Here is a 20,560-nt window from a genome sequence, read left to right as displayed (position 1 = left end):
TTTGGGTGTTGGGGGGTCGGTGGGGAGGGTGTGCGTGTGTTGGGGGGCTGCACATGTGTGTGCACATGTGTGTGCGTGCACATGTGTGTGTGTGACATTGCACGCCCAGGTCCTTACTTGCTGCTGCCGGGAGAGGTCAGCAGAGCTGCAGGCAGCGCGGCTGGGGGCTGTGGGGTGTGTGCACGTGTGGGGGGGGCATGCACGCGTGGGGGGGGGCGTGGGTAAGGGCGTGCAGGCGTGTGTTTGCACCGGGATGTGGGAATCGGCGCACATACGTGTGTTTGCTGTGCGTGCGTTACCCGTGCGCGTGCGGTTCGCACAGGTGCGTGTTGGTGCACGCGTCCCCACGCACGCCTGCGTGTGCGCAGCACCCAGCGTGCCGGCGCGCACCGGCGCCACGCGCCCCCCCCGCCCCCCGCACGCGCCTGTGCACCCACCCTGCCACCCCGGCGCCTGGCCCGCGTCCCAGCACGGCCACCGAGGAGTTTGGGTGGTGGGGGGCTGTGCCCACCCCCGGGACCCCGCGCTTCCTGGGCTGCCGTAGGGTGCTGTAGTTCAAGGTGCGGCGCCTGTAATCCCCGTGTCCGTAATCTCCGGCCGTAATCCGCCGTGGGATCCATACGTGCGGCGTCCGTACGCGCGGTGGCAGCCATGGCGGCCGCGCTGCTGCTGCTGCTGGTGGCCCTGGGCGCGCTGGCCCTGGGGCTGCTGGCCCACCGGCTTCTGGCCCCGGCCGGCAACCCCTTCTCCCGGCCCCCCGTGGGACCCCCTCGGCCGCTGGTGACCGACCCACGCGCCCGCGACAGGGTGCTGAAGCGGGGTGAGTGCCCGTCACGCGTGCTCCGCGCCCGTGGCCGCGGGCCCACGGGGCTGAGGCCACACGCGTGTGCGCAGGGTTCAGCGCCCAGCGCGTGCCGCCGCGGCTGGACGCCGTGGTCATCGGCAGCGGCGTGGGCGGCCTGGCGGCGGCCGGCGCCCTGGCCAAGGCGGGGAAGCGGGTGCTGGTGCTGGAGCAGCACGAGCAGGCCGGCGGGTGCTGCCACACCTTCCAGGAGCGCGGCTGCGAGTTCGACGTGGGTGAGCGACCCCCCGCCCCCGACCCCCGGCCCGCGTGTCTGCGGGTGCACGTGTGCACGAAGCGTGTGCGTGTGGGCAGGCAGCGTGTGGCTGCGTGTGCAGGAAAGCCTGTGCATGTGTGCAGGAAAGCGTGTGGCTGCATGTGTGTGCGTGCAGGCAGTGTGCGTGCAGACAGCGTGTGCATGTAGACAGCATGTACGTGTGTGCAGGCAGCGTGTGGCTGCGTGTGCAGGAAAGCGTGTGCGTGTGTGCAGGCAGCGTGTGGCTGTGCGTGCAAGCAGCATGTGTGCGTGTGCAGGCAATGTGTGGCTGTGCGTGCAGGCAGCGTGCGCTTGTGTGCAGGCAGTGTGTACGTGCAGGCAGCGTGTGCGTGTGTGTGTGTGCGCAAGCAGCGTGTGGGGGGTGGGTGCGTGTGCAAGTAGCGTGTGCACACGCAGCGTGTGTAGGCAGTGTGTGCGTGTGCATGTGTGCAGGCAGTGTGCGTGTGTGTGCACATGCAGGTGTTGTGTGTATGTGTGCAGGAAAGCGTGTGTGCGTGTGCAGGCAGTGTGTGCAAGCAGCATGTGTGCGTGCAGGCAGCGTACGTGTGTGCAGGCGGCATGTGTTGCGTGTGCAGGGAGTGTGTGCGTGTCTGTGTGTGCAGACAGCGTATGTGTGTGCAGGCGGCATGTGTTGCGTGTGCAGGGAGTGTGTGCGTGTCTGTGTGCGCAGACAGCGTGTGTGTGTGTGTGTGTGTGCAGGCGTGTGCGCGCAGGGCGGGTGTTACCCACCCGCCACGTGCCTGCAGGCTGGTTGCACCCCTGTGCGTGTCCCTCTGCGGCGGGCTTGCACGGTGGGGGCGTGCGGTGCTCGTGCCTGTCTGGACCGTGCATGTATGGTGGCGTGTGCATGCAGTGTCTGCAGCGCGTTTGCAGCGCGTGCACTGTTTGCATGTGGCGTGTGCACGGCGAGTGCATGCAATGCGTGTGCTGTTCGCGCGTAGCTTGCATGTGTGCGTGCTGCGTGTGCTGCATGCCCTGCTCGCACGTTCAGTCAGCGCACGCGCACACGCAGCGTGTACACGGTGTGCGCTGCGCACACGCCGTGCCCATGCCTGTCTGGACTGTGCATGTATGACGGCGTGCGCGTGCATTGTCTGCAGCGCGTTTGCAGCGCGCGCACTGTTTGCGTGTGGCGTGTGCGCGGCGAGTGCATGCAATGCGTGTGCTGTTCGCGCGTAGCTCGCACGTGTGCGTGCTGTGTGCTCGCACCCCACCCCACCGCCGCCCCCCGACGTGACCCACGCCCCTTGTCCCGTCCCCCCCGCCGCCACCCCGGGCCCGCAGGCATCCACTACGTGGGGCAGATGCACGAGGGCAGCATGCTGCGCGTGGCGCTGGACCAGCTGACGGAGGGGCAGCTGTGCTGGCAGCGCCTGCCGGACCCCTACGACGAGGTGTCCCTGGGCCCCCGGCGCTACCACCTCCGCGCCGGCAAGGCCGCCTTCGCCGCCGCGCTGGAGGAGCAGTTCCCCGCCGAGAGGGCGGCCGTCAGGGAGTTCATGAGGCTCTCCAAGGTGGGGGACCCGCGGCCCCCGTCCCACGCGCGGGTGCTGCGTCCGGCTGGGGGGGCGTGGGCGTGGGGAGGGTGGTGATGGCACTGGTGGGTGGTGGGGAAGGGAAGGTGGGAACGGAGGGGACGGGAGTAACGGGTGTGGAGGGGACACGGGTGATGGGCACGGTGGGGACGTGGGGGGCGCGATGGGGAAGGGGCGGTGGGAAAGTTGGGGACGGGGTAACGGGCGCGGAGGGGGCGCAGGCGTTGGGCACGGTGGGGACGTGATGGGGATGGTGGGGACCTGGGGGAGGGGCATGGCGAGGAAGTGGCAGTGTGAACGTTGGGGGCAAGCGCGATGGGCGTGGTGGGGACACGGGTGATGGGCACGGTGGGGACACGGGTGATGGGCACGGTGGGGACATGGGTGATGGGCATGGTGGGGACACGGGTGATGGGCACGGTGGGGACACGGGTGATGGGCGTGGTGGGGACACGGGTGATGGGCACGGTGGGGACACGGGTGATGGGCGTGGTGGGGACACGGGTGATGGGCATGGTGGGGACACGGGTGATGGGCGTGGTGGGGACATGGGTGATGGGCATGGTGGGGACACAGGTGATGGGCACGGTGGGGACATGGGTGATGGGCATGGTGGGGACACGGGTGATGGGCACGGTGGGGACACGGGTGATGGGCGTGGTGGGGACACGGGTGATGGGCATGGTGGGGACACGGGTGATGGGCGTGGTGGGGACATGGGTGATGGGCATGGTGGGGACACGGGTGATGGGCACGGTGGGGACACGGGTGATGGGCATGGTGGGGACATGGGTGATGGGCGTGGTGGGGACACGGGTGATGGGCATGGTGGGGACACGGGTGATGGGCATGGTGGGGACATGGGTGATGGGCGTGGTGGGGACACGGGTGATGGGCACGGTGGGGACATGGGTGATGGGCATGGTGGGGACACGGGTGATGGGCATGGTGGGGACACGGGTGATGGGCGTGGTGGGGACATGGGTGATGGGCATGGTGGGGACACAGGTGATGGGCATGGTGGGGACACGGGTGATGGGCACGGTGGGGACACGGGTGGTGAGTGTGGTGGGGACACGGGTGGCACAATGGGGAGGGGGCAGTGGGAATGGTGGGGACAAGGGGAATGGGGATGGAGGGGACCCAGCTGACGGACACATTGGGGACGTGGGTGATGGGCGCGGTGGGGACATGGGTGGTGGTCATGGTATGGGAAGGAAGCGATGGACATGGTGGGAGTGCAGGTGACGGTCATGGGACAAAAGGGACGGGGGTGGTGGGGACAAGTGTGATGGGCATGGAGGGGACGCAGCTGATGGCCATGTTGGGGACATGGGGGGTGGGCATGGAGGAGACACGGGTGACGGTCGTGGTGGGAACAGAAGCGACGAGAGTGTTGGGGATGGTGCTGAGGCCACAGGCAGTGCTGGGCTGGCGGCAGCGGCGGGGCTGTGGCCGGGGGTGACGCGGGCCGGCCCCCGCCCAGGTGGCCTCGCGGCACGTGGCGCTGCTGGCCGTGCTGAAGATGGTGCCGCGGTGGCTGGCCGCCCTCCTGGTCCGCACCGGCCTCATCTACTGCGTCTCGCCCGTCTTCCGCATGGCGGCCACCAGCCACAGCGAGGCCGTGGCCCGGCTGACGGCCGACCGCAACCTGCGCGCCCTGCTCAGCTACCTCTTCTACGGTCAGGGGGCCGCCGTGGCAGGGTGGGGGCCACCGTGACAGGGAGGGGGCCGTCGCGATAGAGAGGGGGCTGCCGCGATTGGGAGGGGGCCACCGCGATAGGGAGAGGGCCACCGCGATAGGGAGGGGTCCGTCGCAATTGGGAGGGGTCCGTCGTGACTGGGAGGGGTCCGTTGCAACTGGGGGGGGCTGCTGCGACAGGGAGGGGTCCGTCGTGATTGGGAGGGGGCCACCGTGACAGGGAGGGGGCCATTGCGACTGGGAGGGGGCCGCCGCGATTGGGAGGGGGCCGCCGTGACAGGGAAGGCCGTGTCACGATAGAGGAGGGCACCGTGGTGACAAAGGATTGCGCCGTGGTGCCGGAGGAAGGCTGCGTCGCGACAAGGGGGGGTTGCGTCACGACGGGACAGGGCGATGGTGCGATGGCGCAGGCCGTGTCACGACAGAGGGGGACCGTCCCGCGCCATCGTGTGTGTCCCCCCCCCCGTCCGCAGGCACGGCCCCGCGGGACTCCAGTTTCCTGGTGAACGTGCTGATGGTGCACCACTACCAGCGAGGGGCCTGGTACCCGCGGGGGGGGGCCAGCGAGATCGCCTTCCACGCCGTGCCCCCCATCGAGCGGGCGGGCGGGGCCGTGCTGGTGCGCGCCCCCGTCACCCGCATCCTCGTCTCCCCCGCCGGCGCCGCCGTGGGTGAGCGCCGACCCCCCGCCCCCCGCCCCGACCCCGGGGGGCGCGATGGGGACGGGGTGGCAGAGCCCGCGCGCCCCCGACGCCCCCCCGACGCCGCGCGCGCCTCGCAGGGGTGGCGGTGCGGAGGCCGTCGAGCGAGGAGGAGGTGGAGATCCTGGCCCCCGTCGTCATCTCCGACGCTGGCGTCTTCAACACCTTCGGCAAGCTGCTGCCCCCCCGCCTCCGCGAGCACCCAGGTACCGCGTCCCGGTGTCCCAATGTCCCCAGCGTCACCCATGTCCCCATGTCCCAATGTTCCCAGCGTCACCAGTGTCCCCTGTGTCCCCGAGTCCCTGCATCCCCAGCATCACCCATGTCCCCGGTGTCCCAATGTCCCCAGCATCACCGATGTCCCCCGCGTCCCCAGCATCACCCATGTCCCCATGTCCCAATGTCCCCAGCGTCACCAGTGTCCCCTGTGTCCCCGCATCCCCAGCATCACCGATGTCCCCCAGGTCCCAATGTCCCCAGTGTCACCAATGTCCCCCCATCCCTCTGTTCTCACGTCCCCAGTGTCCCCATGTCCCTGGTGTCCTCAGTGTCTCCAGCATCTCTGTGTCCCTGCTGTCCCCAACATCAGTGTCCCCAGCATCCCTGGTGTCCCCAGCATCTTTATGTCCCTGGTATCCTCACATCCCTGGTGTCCTCAGTGTCCTCCCATCCCTGTGTCCCTGGCATCCTCAGTGTCCCCATCCCTGGTGTCCCCAGCATCCTTGTGTCCCCGGTGTTCTTAGTGTCCCCAGCATCCCTGCGTCCCCAACATCACCAAGGTCCCTGGCATCCCCGTATTCCCAGCGTCCCCATATTCCCAGCACCACCGGTGTCCCCAGCACCCCTCTATTCCCCAATGTCCCCATGTCTCTGGTGTCCCCAGTGTCCCCCCATCACTGGTGTCCCCAGCATCCTTGTGTCCCCATGTCCCTGTTGTCCTCAGTGTCCCCAGCATCCCTGCGTCCCCAACATCACCAAGGTCCCTGGCATCCCCATATTCCCAGCGTCCCCATATTCCCAGCACCACTGGTGTCCCCAGCACCCCTCTATTCCCCAGTGTCCCCATGTCTCTGGTGTCCCCAGTGTCCCCCCATCACTGGTGTCCCCAGCATCCTTGTGTCCCCATGTCCCTGTTGTCCTCAGTGTCCCCAGCATCCCTGCGTCCCCAACATCACCACAGCCCCTGGTATTCCCACGTCCCTGCCGTCCCCGTGTCCCCAGCATTCCTGGTGGCCCTGACATCCCCGGCGTCCCCTCCGCGGGGCCGGGGTGTCACCTCGCGTCCCCGCAGGCGTGCGCTCGCGCCTGGCCATGGTGCGCCACGGCATGGGCTCCTTCCTGGTGTTCGCGGGGCTGCGGGGCAGCGCGGCCGAGCTGGGCCTGCCGGCCACCAACTTCTGGATCTACCCCCACAACGACCTGGACGCCATGTGAGGGTCCCGGGTACCGGGGTGGGCGTGCGGCGGGGCGTGGGGGCACCGCGGGTGGGCTGGGTGTAGGGTGGGTGAACGGTGGGATGCACGATGGGTGGGGTGGGCGCAGGGTGGGCGCATGGCAGACGGGGTGGGCGCAGGGTGGGCACACGGCGGGTGGGGTGGGCGCAGGGTGGGTGCGCTGGGCGCAGGGTGGGTGGGGTGGGCGCATGGCAGGTGGGGTGGGCGCGGTGTTGGCGCAGGGTGGGCACAGGGCGGGTGGGGTAGGCGCAGGGTGGACGCAGGGTGGGTGCACTGGGTGCAGGGTGGGCACATGGTGGGCGGGGTGGGCGCAGGGTGGGTGTGCTGGGTGCGGGGTGGGCACAGGGTGGGTGCATGGCGGGTGGAGTGGGTGCAGGGTGGGTGCAGGGTCGGTGCACTGGGTGCAGGGTGGGTGAGGTGGGTGCAGGGTGGGCACAGGGTGGGTGCAGGGTGGGCGCATGGCGGGCAGGATGGGCGCAGGGTGGGGGCAGTGTGGGCGCAGGGTGGACGCACTGGGTGTAGGGTGGGCGCAGGGTGGGTGCGCTGGGTGCAGGGTGGGTGCATGGCGGGCGGGGTGGGAGCAGGGTGGGCGTAGGGTGGGCACATGGTGGGTGGGGCGGGTGCAGGGTGGGTGAGGTGGGCGCAGGGCGGGTGGAGTGGGCACAGGGCAGGCGCAGGGCGGGCGCAGGGTGGGTGCATGGCGGGTGGAGTGGGCACAGGGTGGGTGCAGGGTGGGCGTGGGGTGGGTGCATGGCGGGCGGGGTGGGCGCAGGGTGGGCGTAGGGTGGGCGCAAGGTTGGAGCATGGTGGGCGGGGGGGGCGCAGGGTGGGCGTAGGGTGGGCACATGGCAGGTGGGGTGGGCGCAGGGTGGGTGTGCTGGGTGCAGGGTGGGTGCAGGGTGGAGTGGGCACAGGGTGGGTGCAGGGTGGGCGCGGGGTGGGCGCAGGGTGGGCACATGGTGGGTGAGGTGGGCGCAGGGTGGGCGTAGGGTGGGCACATGGCGGGTGCATGGTGGGCGCGGGGTGGGCGCAGGGTGGGCGCAGGGTGGGCGCAGGGCGGGCGCAGGGTGGGCACATGGCGGGTGGGGTGGGCGCAGGGTGGGCGTAGGGCGGGTGGGGTGGGTGCAGGGTGGGCACATGGCGGGTGGGGTGGGCGCAGGGTGGGCGCAGGGCGGGTGGGGTGGGTGCAGGGCGGGCACAGGGTGGGCGCAGGGTGGGTGTGCTGGGTGCAGGGTGGGCGCAGGGTGGGCACATGGCGGGTGGGGGGGGTGCAGGGTGGGCGCAGGGCGGGTGTGCTGGGTGCAGGGTGGACACATGGCGGGTGGGGTGGGTGCAGGGTGGACACATGGCGGGTGTGCTGGGTGCAGGGTGGGCACATGGCGGGTGCATGGTGGGCGCGGGGTGGGCGCAGGGTGGGCGCAGGGTGGGCGCAGGGCGGGCGCAGGGTGGGCACATGGCGGGTGGGGTGGGTGCAGGGTGGGCGCAGGGCGGGTGTGCTGGGTGCAGGGTGGGCACATGGCGGGTGGGGTGGGCGCAGGGCGGGCGCAGGGTGGGTGAGGTGGGTGCAGGGCAGGCGCAGGGTGGGTGTGCTGGGTGCAGGGTGGGCTCAGGGTGGGCGCAGGGCGGACACAGGGTGGGTGTGCTGGGTGCAGGGTGGGTGTGCTGGGTGCAGGGCGGGCGCAGGGTGGGTGTGCTGGGTGCAGGGTGGGCGCAGGGCGGGTGCAGGGTGGGTGTGCTGGGTGCAGGGTGGGCGCAGGGTGGGCGGGGTGGGCGCAGGGTGGGTGTGCTGGGTGCAGGGCGGGCGCAGGGCGGGCGCAGGGTGGGTGTGCTGGGTGCAGGGTGGGCGCAGGGCGGGCGCAGGGTGGGTGAGGTGGGTGCAGGGTGGGCGCAGGGTGGGCGCAGGGCGGGCGCAGGGCGGGCGCAGGGCGGTTGCACGGCGCTGCCCGCAGGATGACCCGCTACGCCGCCCTGCACCGCGACGAGGTCCCCGACAACCTGGCCATGATGTTCATCACCTTCCCCGCTGCCAAGGACCCCACCTACGAGCAACGGCACCCAGGTACGAGGTGGGGGGGCGCCCCACATCCCCCCCCACCCCACCTCCGCAGCCCCGATCCCCTCGGCTTGGCGGGCTCAGAGGCTCCTTAATCTCCTGGGCCGGGATTATGGGGTGGGCCCTGCCGCCACGTCCCAGGGTGACACCAGCGCCGGGGTCCCCCCGCAATGGGATGGGCGTTGGCACCCGTTGTCCCCCCCCGCACCCCGCGCAGGGCGCTCGTGCATGACCATCCTGACCATGGCGCGGTACGAGTGGTTCGAGGAGTGGGCCGGGACGCGGGCCAAGCACCGGGGCCCCGAGTACCAGCGGTACAAACTGGCCATCGCCCAGCGGCTGCTGGAACGGGCCCTGCAGCGCTTCCCCCACCTCCGCGACAAGGTGGCGGGGGTCCCCGCGGTGGCCCCGGTCACGCAGGGGGCCTGGCGGGGCGGGTGGGCGGTGGGGACGGGGTGTCCTGCGGGGATAAGGGGGTGGTAGGGATGGGGTGTGCCGCTGCCCCTCAGGAACGGGCGCGCAGCGGGAATGGGGTGCAGAGTGGGGACCGGGTGCCCAGTGGGGTTGGGGTGGTCTTTCGGGACGGGGTGCCCAGCTGGGATGGGGTGCCCTGTGGTGTTGGGGTGCCCTTTGGGGATGGAGTTCCCTGCAGGGATGTGCCTGGTGGGCATAGGGTGCCCTGTTGGGATGGGGTGTCCTATGGGACGGGGTACCCTGTGAGGTTGGGGTGCCCTTTGGAGTTGAGGTGCCCTTTGGGGATGGGGTGCTCAGGTGGGATGGGGTGCCCTGTGGTATTGGGGTGCCCTTTGGGGATGGGGTTCCCTGCAGGGAAGTGCCTGGTGGGGACAGGGTGCCCTTTGGGGACGGGGTGTCCTATGGGACGGGGTACCCTGTGAGGTTGGGGTGCCCTTTGGAGTTGAGGTGCCCTTTGGGGATGGGGTGCTCAGGTGGGATGGGGTGCCCTGTGGTATTGGGGTGCCCTTTGGGGATGGGGTTCCCTGCAGGGAAGTGCCTGGTGGGGACAGGGTGCCCTTTGGGGATGGGGTGCCCTATGGGACAAGGTGCCCCATGGGGTTGGGGTGCCCTATGGGACGGGGTGCCCAGCTGGGATGGGGTGCCCCGTGGGGTTGAGGTGCCCCTTGGGGATGGGGTTCCCTGCAAGGATGTGCCAGGTGGGCATGGGGTGCCCTTGGAGGTCGGGGTGCCCTTTGGGGACGGTGCCCTATGGGATGGGGTACCCATGGAGTAGGGGTGCCGTTTGGGGAGAGGGTGCCCTGCAAAGCCGTGGGACATCACAGCCCCTGGGGTCCTTCGCGTGGGGCTCAGCCCCGGTGTGGTGGGACCGGCTGCGCCCACCCGTGCCCCCTGACGCGCCCCTGCCCTGGGGCAGGTGGAGTTCGTGGAGGCGGCGTCGCCGCTCACCAACCAGCACTACCTGGCGGCTCCCCGCGGGGAGATGTACGGCACCGAGCACGACGTGGCCCGCTTCAGCCCGGCCGTGGTGGCCGCCATGAGAGCCGAGACGCCCGTCAAGAACCTCTACCTGACGGGTAAGGGCCCCGCGTCCCCCCCGTCCCCCGTCTGCGCACGGTGTCCCCTGAAGCAGGGGACATCCTCGCAGGGTGGCGGCCACGTCCCTCACGGTGGTGGCCATGTCCTCCCGAGGGGGCGGCCGTGTCCCCGCGGGGGTGGCCGTGTCCCACCGCTGCTCGTCCCCAGGGCAGGACGTGTTCAGCTGCGGGCTGGCGGGGGCCCTGCACGGGGGGCTGCTCTGCGCCTCCGCCGTCCTGGGCCGCATGCTCTACCTGGACCTGCTGCTCCTCAAGAAGAAGATCAAGCGGCGCCGGGGCCGGCAAGCGGCGTGAGCGGCCGGGGACACGGGCCCGTGGGGACGGCCCCGGGGCGGGGAGCGCGCTGCCCACTCAATAAACCCCCGTGTGCCGCCAGCCTGCCCCTGTCCCTCGGGGGGGACGGGATGAGGTGGGGATGGGGACGGGGACAGGGATGGGGATAATGTGGGGAGATGAGGACAGGGATGCGTATGAGGTGGGGATGGGGACAAGGATGGGGATGGTGATCAAGTGGGGATGTGGAGATGGGGCCAAGGACAGGGATGGGGACAGGGGTGGGGATGATGTGGGGATGGGGACAAGGATGAGCTGGACTTGGGGACAGGGATGGAGATGAGATGGGGATGGGGATGGGATGGGGAGAGGGTGGGAATGGGATGGGAACGGGGACAGGGATGGGGATGAGGTGCCGTTGGGGACAGGGATGGAGATGGGGACAGAGTGGGAATGGGATGGCGATGGAACAGGGATGGCGATGAGGTGGAGATGGAGACAGGGATGGGGATGGAACAGGGATGGGGATGAGGTGCCGTTGGCGACAGGGATGGAGATGGGGACAGGGTGGGAATGGGATGGAGATGGAGACAGGGATGGAGATGGGGTCAGGGTGGGAATGGGATGGAGATGGAGACAGGGATGGAGATGGGGACAGGGTGGGAATGGGATGGAGATGGAGACAGGGATGGAGATGGGGTCAGGGTGGGAATGGGATGGAGATGGAGACAGGGATGGCGATGGGGACAGGGATGGGGACAGGAACAGGGATGGAGATGAGGTGTGACTGGGGACAGGGTGGGAATGGGACGGGAACAGGGACAGGGATGGCGACAGGGACCAGGATGCGGATGAGACGGCGATGGGGACAGGGACAGAGATGGGGACAGGGCGTCAGAGCTTCAGCCTGACACACGCTCCCACCTCAACTTTCTCCCTCCTCCCCCGGAGCGCCCCCCCAGCCCCCCAAAACCAGCAGAGCAGGGACCTTTTTTACATTTTTAATAATTAATAAATAGAGAAAAACCCCTCCCTATGGCATGGGGTGGGGGGTGGACCCAGGTCTCGGGGGGGGGACGTGGACCCAGGGGTCCGGATGGCCCCCCTTTGGGGGCCATCCGGACCCCTGGGTCCACGTCCCCCCCCCCATTTTGTCCTTGGGGGGGGTGTGACCCCTAGAAGTTGGTCTGGGTGGGGAAGTGGGGTTGAGCCCCGGGGCTGCAGCCGCATTCGGGGCACGGTCCCTGCGGCAGCGGGTAGAGGAAAGGTTTCGCTGCCACCTAAGGGTGGGTGGGGGGGGGGTCAGTTGTGGGGCGGGGGCTTGTGGGCCCCCACTGTGTCCTGCTGAGCCCCATAGAGCTGGCACTCATCACCCCAAAACCCCAAGGTCCAGCAGCCTGCGCACCCAGCACCCAAGACTCCCTCACCCCATAGCTCCGGCATCCCATAGCCCCAGCTCCCAGCACCCCATAGACCCAGCACCCCATAGCCCCAGCTCCCAGCACCCCATAGCTCCAGGACCCCATAGCTCCAGCACCCACCACCCCATAGCCCCATACCCTTAGCACCCATCACCCCATAGCTCCAGCACCCACCATTCTACAGCCCCAGTACCCACCACCCCATAGCCCAGCATCCATAGCCCCAGCGCCACCACCCCATAGCCCCATCCCCTCTGCATCCATCACCCCATAGCCCCAGCACCCACCACCCCATAGCCCAGCATCCATAGCCCCAGCGCCACCACCCCATAGCCCCATCCCCTCTGCATCCATCACCCCATAGCCCCAGCACCCACCACCCCATAGCCCAGCATCCATAGCCCCAGCGCCACCACCCCATAGCCCCATCCCCTCTGCATCCATCACCCCATAGCCCCAGCACCCACCACCCCATAGCCCAGCACCCATAGCCCCAGCGCCACCACCCCATAGCCCCATCCCCTCTGCATCCATCACCCCATAGCCCCAGCACCCACCACCCCATAGCCCAGCACCCATAGCCCCAGCGCCACCACCCCATAGCCCCATCCCCTCTGCATCCATCACCCCATAGCCCCGTACCCTCAGCACCCACCACCCCATAGCCCCAGCACCCATCACCCCATCATAGCCCCATCCCCTCAGCACCCACCACCCCATAGCCCCAGCACCCACCACCCTGTGGCTCCAGCACCCCATAGCCCCACCACCCCGTAGCCCCATGACCCCATAGCCCCAGCACCCACCACCTCACAGCCCACCCCATCCCCCTCGCCAGGCTCAGCCGGGTGCTCAGCACCCACAGCCGGCTGGGACCCACCTCGCTGTAGGGTGGGGGCTCCAGACCCACGGGGATGGTCGCACCAGGCAGGCTGGGGAGCGCGGGCATCGGGGCCAACGGGGGGGGCGCGGAGCCCTGGGGGTCCCCGTAGTGGGGTGGGGGCGCGGGGTTGTGGCAGAGCTTGCGGAAGATGTGGAAGATCATGATGAGGAAGGTGACGGCTATGAGGATGATGATGGTGATGGTGAACATGGTCCTGGGGACACCGAGAGGTGCGTGCTGGGGGCTGGCAGGTTCCCCCCCCTCCCTGGCACCCTGGGGTGCCCAGACCGCCCCCCTCCCAGCCCTGTCCTCCCTCTCGCAGGTCCCCGACCCACCCCCCCCCTCACTGGGGACCCTTCCCGAGCACGACACCCTCCGTGGGGTGCCCCTGTCCCGTCCCCCCCGCCCCAACGAACCCGGGCGCCCTGGCACCCTCCTCGCCGCAGCCGGACTCCGGACCCGGTGCCCGGGGCACCCCGCGCCCAGCACCCGCTGCCCTTTGCTCCCTCCCTGCCCCGCCGCGGACTCTGCCCCGGGTGGGGTGGGGGACACCCCACGGTGGGACGCTTTGGGGTGAGTCGGGCCACTTTTGGGGTTTTTTTTTGGTTTTTTTTTGACGGGGTGGCAGCAGGCCGAGGGGTGCTGGTGCTTCCCCACCCCATCTGGCTCGCAGCTGCTGCTGATGTGGCAGCCGGCGCCCCGCGTGTGTCCCCGCGTGTGCCCCCGCGTGTGTCCCCGTGTCACGGCCCGTGGGGTTGCGCTCCCACGGCCGCTCCCCGGCCCTGCGCCCCGGACCCTCTCCCCAACCCTCCCCACCCCCTGCAATTTGTGGGGTCCGGGAGTGGCGGCTGCTGAGCGCGGGCGGTGTGGGTGCGTGTGCGGGGTGCACGCGTGTGCTTGTGCACAGTAGCGGGTGCGGGTGCGCAGGGTGGGGTGGGTGCAGAGCTTGTGCTGGGGGTGCGTTCTGCGTGTGCAAGGGGTGTGATGTGTGTGTGTGTGTGTGCAATGCGTGTGTGGTGTGTGCAGTGTGCGTGTGTGCAATGCGTGTGTGCAGTGTGTGTGTAGTGTGTGTGCAATGTGTGTGTGATGTGTGTGGTGTGTGTGTGCAATGCATGTGTGCAGTATGTGTGTGCAATGTGTGTGATGTGCGTATGTGCAATGTGCGTGTGCGCAAAGTGTGTGTGCAGTGTGTGCAATGTGTGTGCGATGTGTGTGCGGTGTGTGTGTGCAATGTGTGCAATGCACGTGTGCAATGCACGTGTGCAGTGTGTGTGTGTGCAATGTGTGTGCAATTCATGTGTGTGATGTGTGTGTGCAATGTGTGCAACGCGTGTGTGCAGTGTGTGCGTGCACTGCAGCTGCACGTGCCCGGCAGAGAAGTGCCCACACCAGCGCGCGCATGTGTGTGTGTGTGTGCGCGCGCACGCACACGGACAGTTCACACTCACGCGTGTCCGTGCCAGGCGTGTGCGTGTGCAGCGCACGCTCGGGCTGTGGGGAACGGACACAGGGGGTGCTCGGGATGGGCTCACGGTGGGCACAGGGGTGCGCGCCCCCCGCCCGTGCCCCGCTGCCGCGCCGGAGCCGTGGCCCCGGGGCCGTGGCGAGGGCGTGAGGGCGAGGAGCGGGCGGCGAGGCCGAAGCAGCGCGGTGCTCCCGCGGGTGTGAAGAGCCGCCGGCTCGGGGCCCGTAAGCCGCCCAAAGCCGCTCAGCGCCCCGAGCCCGGTGACCCCCCAGCGCACGGGCGGCCAGCGGGTGAGTTGCCCAAGGGCAAGCGGGGAGGCGGTGGCAGAGGGGACGCCGGCGGGGGGACGAGGGGACGCCGGGGAGTCAGCTGGGGGGGCTCGGCGAGGCGGGGGGCTGGGGGCGGTGGGGCACGGGGGCACTGCCCTAAGCAGGATCATCCCCCTAAGGGGTTTAGGGCCGCCCGGGGCACGGGGGCTTCGCCGCACGGGTGGCGGGCCGGCCGCGACGGGATAATTGGCTCAAGGGCTTAACGAAGGATTTGCTGCCGTGCGTCCTCCCGTGCCCTTGGCGGGTCGCAAATCGGAGACCCCCGGCCCAAAATCGGTAGACCCCCCCCCCAGGCCAGACGAGACGGCCCTCCCACACTCCAGCCCTCCCAGCTGCACCGAGTTTGCCGGGTCTCTGCCGCGGCTGCTGGGCTCCTGTGTGCACCCACCCCTGGGAGCGAGAGGGTGCTCGGGGCTTTTTTTGGGCTCCTAATTACACGCCAGCCGCGGGCAGGGTAGAATTAAACCCGGGCCGGAGGCAGAAATAGCCGCGAAGCCAGGTGGGTGCCGGCGGCCAAACCCGGCCGGACACGCGGGCACCAAAACAGGGGGAGGGTGTGCACGAGCACACGCACACGCACACGCGTGCACACGCATCCCCGGCACACGGAACCACTCCTGAGGGACTGGGATGCCAGCCCGGCGCTGGCAGCTGGGGACACGCGTCGTCCCCGGCTCCTGTCCCCGCACGACCCCGTCTCGCCGCTGCCCGTGGGACAGCCGGGCACACGGGTGCCACCCCGGCACGGCCACGCCAGGGTGGGGACACGCCGCCGTCCCCGCCAAATCCCCGGCGTGCCACGCGGCGGGAGGAGCGGGGCTGGGCTCTCCGGGCTCCCCGCTCGCCTCCCGCTCGCTTTTGGTTGACTTGGCGGCGACGCCGGCGCTCGCAGGCACGCGGTTGCGTAAGCGGCTCTGCCCAGGGCCCCCCGAAAACGTGAGAACCGGCTGCGGCGGGCGCCTCGCGGGGCCCCGCTCGGTGCCTCGGTTTCCCTAGCGGGGGCGGGGGGGGCTGGGGTGGGCCGAGATGTCACCGTGTGCGCGGATGCGCCCCGTCCTGTGTCCCCCACCGGGAACGTTCACGCGCTCTGCTCACCGGCCCCGCGTGCACGAGCACGCACGAGCACGCGTGTGCACGGGATCCCCGAAACGCAGCCAGCCGCGCCTCCCCGGGGACAGGGACGCCTCAGAGGGGACCACGTCTGCCTCCGTCCCTACCCCTGCCCCCCGCCTGGCCCCGCGCCCCCCTTCCCCGCGGCGGCCCCTCTCCCCTCCCTCGGCCCAGCCTTTTCCCTTCCAGCTCTGCTGTTTGAAGCGATTTTTTCCACAGCTCCTGCCAAGAGCCGCTAATGAGAAACAAACGGGCTCCTCCGACCGCGGCTGCTCCCGGCCCACACACCTCCGGCTGCGCCGTCGTCCCGCGGCACCGCTCTCCTGCCCGTCCTGCGCCGGCCCGGGGCATCTCCAGCCTTCCCATCCTGCCACCGTCCCGTGGGATCTCTGTCCTGACAGTGTGCCACCATCCTTGGGCATCTGCGTCCTTCCCGTCGTGTCATCATCCCCCCGGCGTCTCCAGCCTTCCCATCCTGCCACCGTCCCTGGGCATCTCCCTCCTGCCCATGAGCTGCTGTCCCTGGGCATCTCCATCCTGCTCATCCAGCACCATCCTGGGGCATCTCCTTCTTGCCCACATGCCGCTGTCCCTGGGCATCTCCGTTGTGCTCAGCCAGCACCGTCACAGGATAGCTCCATCCTGTCCGTGTGCTACCATCCCTGGGCATCTCCATTCTGTCCACCCAGCACCATCCGGCACCATGGGCATCTTCCTCCTGCCCATCCTGCCACCATGCTTGGGCATCTCTGTCCTGCCCATCTGGCGCCATCCATGGACATCTCCGTCCTGCCCACATGCCACCATCCCTGGGCATCTCCGTCCTGCCCATCCGGTGCCATCCATGGACAGCTCTGTCCTGCCCACATGCCACCATCCCTGGGCATCTCCGTCCTGCCCATCCGGTGCCATCCATGGACATCTCCGTCCTGCCCACATGCCACCATCCCTGGGCATCTCCGTCCTGCCCATCCGGTGCCATCCATGGACAGCTCTGTCCTGCCCACATGCCACCATCCCTGGACATCTCCATTGTGCTCCACCAGCACCATCACAGTGCATCTCTGTCCTGCCCGTGTGCCACCATTCCCAGTGCATCTCCATCCTGCCCATCCAGCACCATGGGCATCTTCCTCCTGCCCATCGGGACACCATACCCAGGTGTCTCCATCCTGCCCATCCAGCACCATCCCAGTACATCTCCATCCTGCCCATCCAGTACACTCCCTGGGCATCTCCATCCTGCCCATCCAGCACCATACCCAGACATCTCCATCCTGCCCATCCAGCACCATCCCTGGGCATCTCCATCCTGCCCATCCGGCACCATCCATGGACATCTCTGTCCTGTCCACGTGCCACCCTCCCTGGGCATCTCCGTCCCAGCGCAGTGCAGACACGGCCCCTCCGGCCCCCAGGCGCCGCGTGTCCCCACAGCCACCCTCCTCCGCTGCATCCATCCCGGCGAGGACGCGGATCCGACCGGGAGCAGGAGCCATGCGGAAGGCGGGTGAGCGAGGGAGTTCCGTGTCGTGTGTCCCCCCCCCAGCCGGGTCCCCCGGCCACCGCGGGCTCTGCCGGGGCCGCGGCCAAGCCCGCGCTGTTCCAGTTGGCCGCGGCTCGGCCCGCGGTTATCTGCAGCTCCGCGGTCACATTTTCCACTGAGCCGTGTTTGTGTTCGGGAGGCGGCCGGGAGGAGGGGAGGCAGCGCGGGAGAGGGGCCGAGACCCCTCAGGTTCAGGCCGTGGGGAGGGGGGACGGGGCGGTGGGGAGGTGCGTTTAGGGAGCAGGAATTGTGCCCGGGGAAGGGGACGTTGTGCGGGGACGGGAGCAGGAACCGGAGGTGGGAGCGGTACGAGGGGACGGGAGCTGTACTGGGATGGGAGCACGGGTCGGGATGGGAGCGTCACCGGGAGATGGGAGCGTGGCCTGGGGCTGGGAGCGTGGCCTGGGGGTGGGAGGACAATTCGGGTGTGGGAGCGGCCCCCCAGGGATGGGAGCTGCACGCAGGGATGGAGCGTGAGCTCGGGGTGGAAGTGGCACCGGGGGATGGGAGCGGTGGCCGGGGTTGGAGCGTCATCCGGGGACGGGGACATCACGCAGAGCGCAGGCGTCGCACCAGCCGAACCCTCCCGCTCCCCTCCATCACGGCCTCGACGCTCCCGGGGCGGCGACGACCGAGCCAGCGCCGCGGCGGGCGGCTCCCCTCGAAGCCCCCCTCCTCGTCCCCAGGCTCTCGGGGACCCCGGGGAGACAAATGCCTCCCCCATTTGGGTCTCACCCCGAGGCCGGGGCCGCGGGGCCCAGCCGGTTCCTCGAGCGAGCGAGCGGCGGCCAGGCGCGGGCTCGGCTGGGCGCGTGCCGCGCGCGCCGGAGGGGACGTCACCGGGGCCGGATTCTCGCCCTGCTTCCTCGAAGGAGCCTGCCGCTGCCTGCCAGGGTGACGCTGGCGGCTCGGGGCTGACCTGGTTTCTCTCCTCCAGCCTCCTCTCGCTCCGGCATCCCTCCGGCCAGGCCTGGCCCCGGTGCAGAGCGAGCGCCGAACGCGCCGACGGCTTCCTGCGGGGGCGGAGGAATTTGGCACGGGGCCGGCGGGGCCGGGAGCCGGACACCGCGCGCCGTTCGGCAGCGCGGCCCACCCAGCACCGCCGTGGGGAGACCCCGCACCCCCGCCGAAGGACCAGTGCCCCCGCCGCGATGGGGACGTCAGGGCGGGGATGGAGGTGGCAAGGTGTGGCCCACGTGGGGCTCGCTCTGTGTGCAGCCTCGAGCGCGACACAGGCGTGTGAGACAGCTGGTGCTGCCCCGCACACGCGTGTGCATGCGCAGGGGTTGCACGCGCAGGGTTTGAACACGCAGGGTTTGCACACGCAGGGGTTGCACACGTGGGGTTTGCACGCGCAGGGGTTGCACGCACAGGGTTTGAACACGCAGGATTTGCACGCACAGGGTTTGAACACGCAGGGGTTGCACACGTGGGGTTTGCATGCACAGGGGTTGCACGCACAGGGTTTGAACACGCAGGGGTTGCACACATGGGGTTTGCATCCACAGGGGTTGCACACGCAGGGTTTGCACACACAGAGGGATTGCACGCGCAGGGGTTGCACACACAGGGTTTAAACACGCAGGATTTGCACATGCACAGGGGTTACACACGTGGGGTTTGCACACGCAGGATTTACACACACAGGGTTTGAACACGCAGGATTTGCACACAGAGAGGGATTGCATGCACAGGGGTTGCACACGCAGGATTTGCACACACAGGGGTTGCACACACAGAGGGATTGCACGCACAGGGGTTGCACACGCAGGGTTTGCACACGCAGGATTTGCACACACACAGGGATTGCACGCACAGGGGTTGCACACGCAGCAGCTACAGGTGCAGGGCTTGCACACACGTTTGCACGCGCAGGGCTTGCACGCACAAACCCCCAGCCCCTCTCCGTCCCCTTCCTCCAGCCCCCGGGGTGACTGGGAGCACCATGTCCTGCGCAGCCGGGGGTCACAGACGTGTGTGTGTCCCCCCTCCCAGATTTGTGTCCCTTTGGGACGGCTCCGTGTCACCGCGGGGGTTGCACTGGGGGCCTGGGGCCCTTGCTGCCGCCCTGTGGTCCTGGAGCATCCCACGTGGGGTGGGGACAGGGACCCTCGTCCCACCCCGCTGCCGGGGGACCCCCCGGGGAAGCCCCGGGGCTTTGGGAGCTGCTTTTCCCACTCGGCTCTGCGGATCCAGACACAACCCGGAGGGCGGGGAGGGGACCCCGTGGTGTGGGGACCAGGGACCGGGGTGTCTGCCAGCCTCAAGACAGCCAGTGACGGCGGAGAAAGGCAGCATGCTGTGACCCGCTGCGGTCCCCAAGGAGATCTTGGCCATGGCAGAGGCTCTGGCTGCCTCCAGGCTCTGTCTGGGAAGCATTTGGGAGCAGACACATCGATTTTTCCCAGTCTGACCCACTCTGTTGCGGGTGGGATACTTGGTTTGGAGGTCAGGGGGCTGGGAGGTGGCAATGCTCAAGCCCCTATTAGACATCAGAGAATCCCCACCGCCTCCCCATGGCAGCAAGGGCTGAGCAGCCGCGCTGGTGGGACCAGGGTGTCCCTGCCCGTCCCTGGGCTGGCCGACCAGAGGAGGAGGAATGTCCGGGAGAGATTCCAGCCGCTCCCGGCAGCTCCCCCGGGACGGGAGCCGGAGGCTGCTCCAGCTGGAAGCACCCCAGGGTGCTGCCGCGGGCAGAGCCAGGGTGACGGGGACCCCGGGGGACATGGGAGCTGGCTGTGGTGAGAGGGGGGAGGACGGAGCGGCTGATGGGGGAACGGGCAGAGGAGAGGGGACACGTGGAGAAGAGAGAGAGATGAGGATGAGGATGAGGATGAAGATGAGGATGAGGATGAGTGCGGGTGTAAGGATAAATAAATAAACAGAGGAGTGTGGGGTGGGCGGGGGGGGACAAGGGACAGGCGGGGGCGAGGGACTGCTGCGTCATGGCACGGGAGACGTTTCAGAGCAAAAAGCCACCAGCCGTTCCACCCCAAACCCCGGTTATTCCCTCTCCGGCCCCAAAGTGTTCCCCACCCCAGAGATGCGCCCGTGGGTGCTGCAGTCGGTGCCAACCCCGCGCCGGGTCCCGAGGTGGCACCCAAGGCGTCCCTGCGGCGGAGGGATGCTCAGTCTGACCCTGACCCGCACAGGGAGGCTGACACCCGCTGCCCCCGCGCGTCCCATCCCCGTGGCCAGTGACACCATCCCGTGCCAGCACCGGGGACAGGCACAGCGGATGGAGCAGGGAGTGGGCTTGGACCGTGGCACCGTGTGGCACATCCCGGCTCTGCCCATGGCACCGTGTGCCACATCCCGGCCCTGCCCATGGCACCGTGTGGCACATCCCAGTCCTGCCCGTGGCACCGTGTGGCACATCCCGGCTCTGCCCATGGCACC

General features: G+C 69.1%; 2 protein-coding genes across 2 annotated transcripts; one reads left to right on the top strand and one right to left on the bottom strand.

Annotated features, from left to right (window-relative positions):
- The first annotated feature begins 651 nt into the window (after nt 1-651).
- LOC147597708 (all-trans-retinol 13,14-reductase-like) lies at nt 652-10,428 on the top strand. Its single transcript, XM_086766427.1, has 11 exons — nt 652-820; nt 895-1,077; nt 2,403-2,632; nt 4,140-4,335; nt 4,829-5,026; nt 5,137-5,262; nt 6,348-6,486; nt 8,460-8,569; nt 8,781-8,947; nt 9,954-10,113; nt 10,283-10,428. Exons 1-11 carry the CDS (start codon nt 652-654, stop codon nt 10,426-10,428), a joined length of 1,824 nt encoding a protein of 607 aa, XP_086622553.1.
- A 1,140-nt stretch (nt 10,429-11,568) lies between these two features.
- TMEM92 (transmembrane protein 92) lies at nt 11,569-16,016 on the bottom strand. Its single transcript, XM_086766533.1, has 3 exons — nt 15,904-16,016; nt 12,709-12,925; nt 11,569-11,687 (listed from the first exon to the last, which is right to left on the bottom strand). Exons 2-3 carry the CDS (start codon nt 12,919-12,921, stop codon nt 11,583-11,585), a joined length of 318 nt encoding a protein of 105 aa, XP_086622659.1. The 5' UTR covers nt 12,922-12,925; nt 15,904-16,016; the 3' UTR covers nt 11,569-11,582.
- Between the last annotated feature and the right edge of the window lie 4,544 nt (nt 16,017-20,560).

The sequence above is a fragment of the Chlamydotis macqueenii genome, chromosome 25, assembly GCF_036417535.1.
Source record: "Chlamydotis macqueenii isolate bChlMac1 chromosome 25, bChlMac1.mat, whole genome shotgun sequence".
NCBI classification, from domain to species: domain Eukaryota; kingdom Metazoa; phylum Chordata; class Aves; order Otidiformes; family Otididae; genus Chlamydotis; species Chlamydotis macqueenii.
Note: the sequence above shows the minus strand (reverse complement) of the source record. Positions and strands in the feature narration are given on the sequence as shown.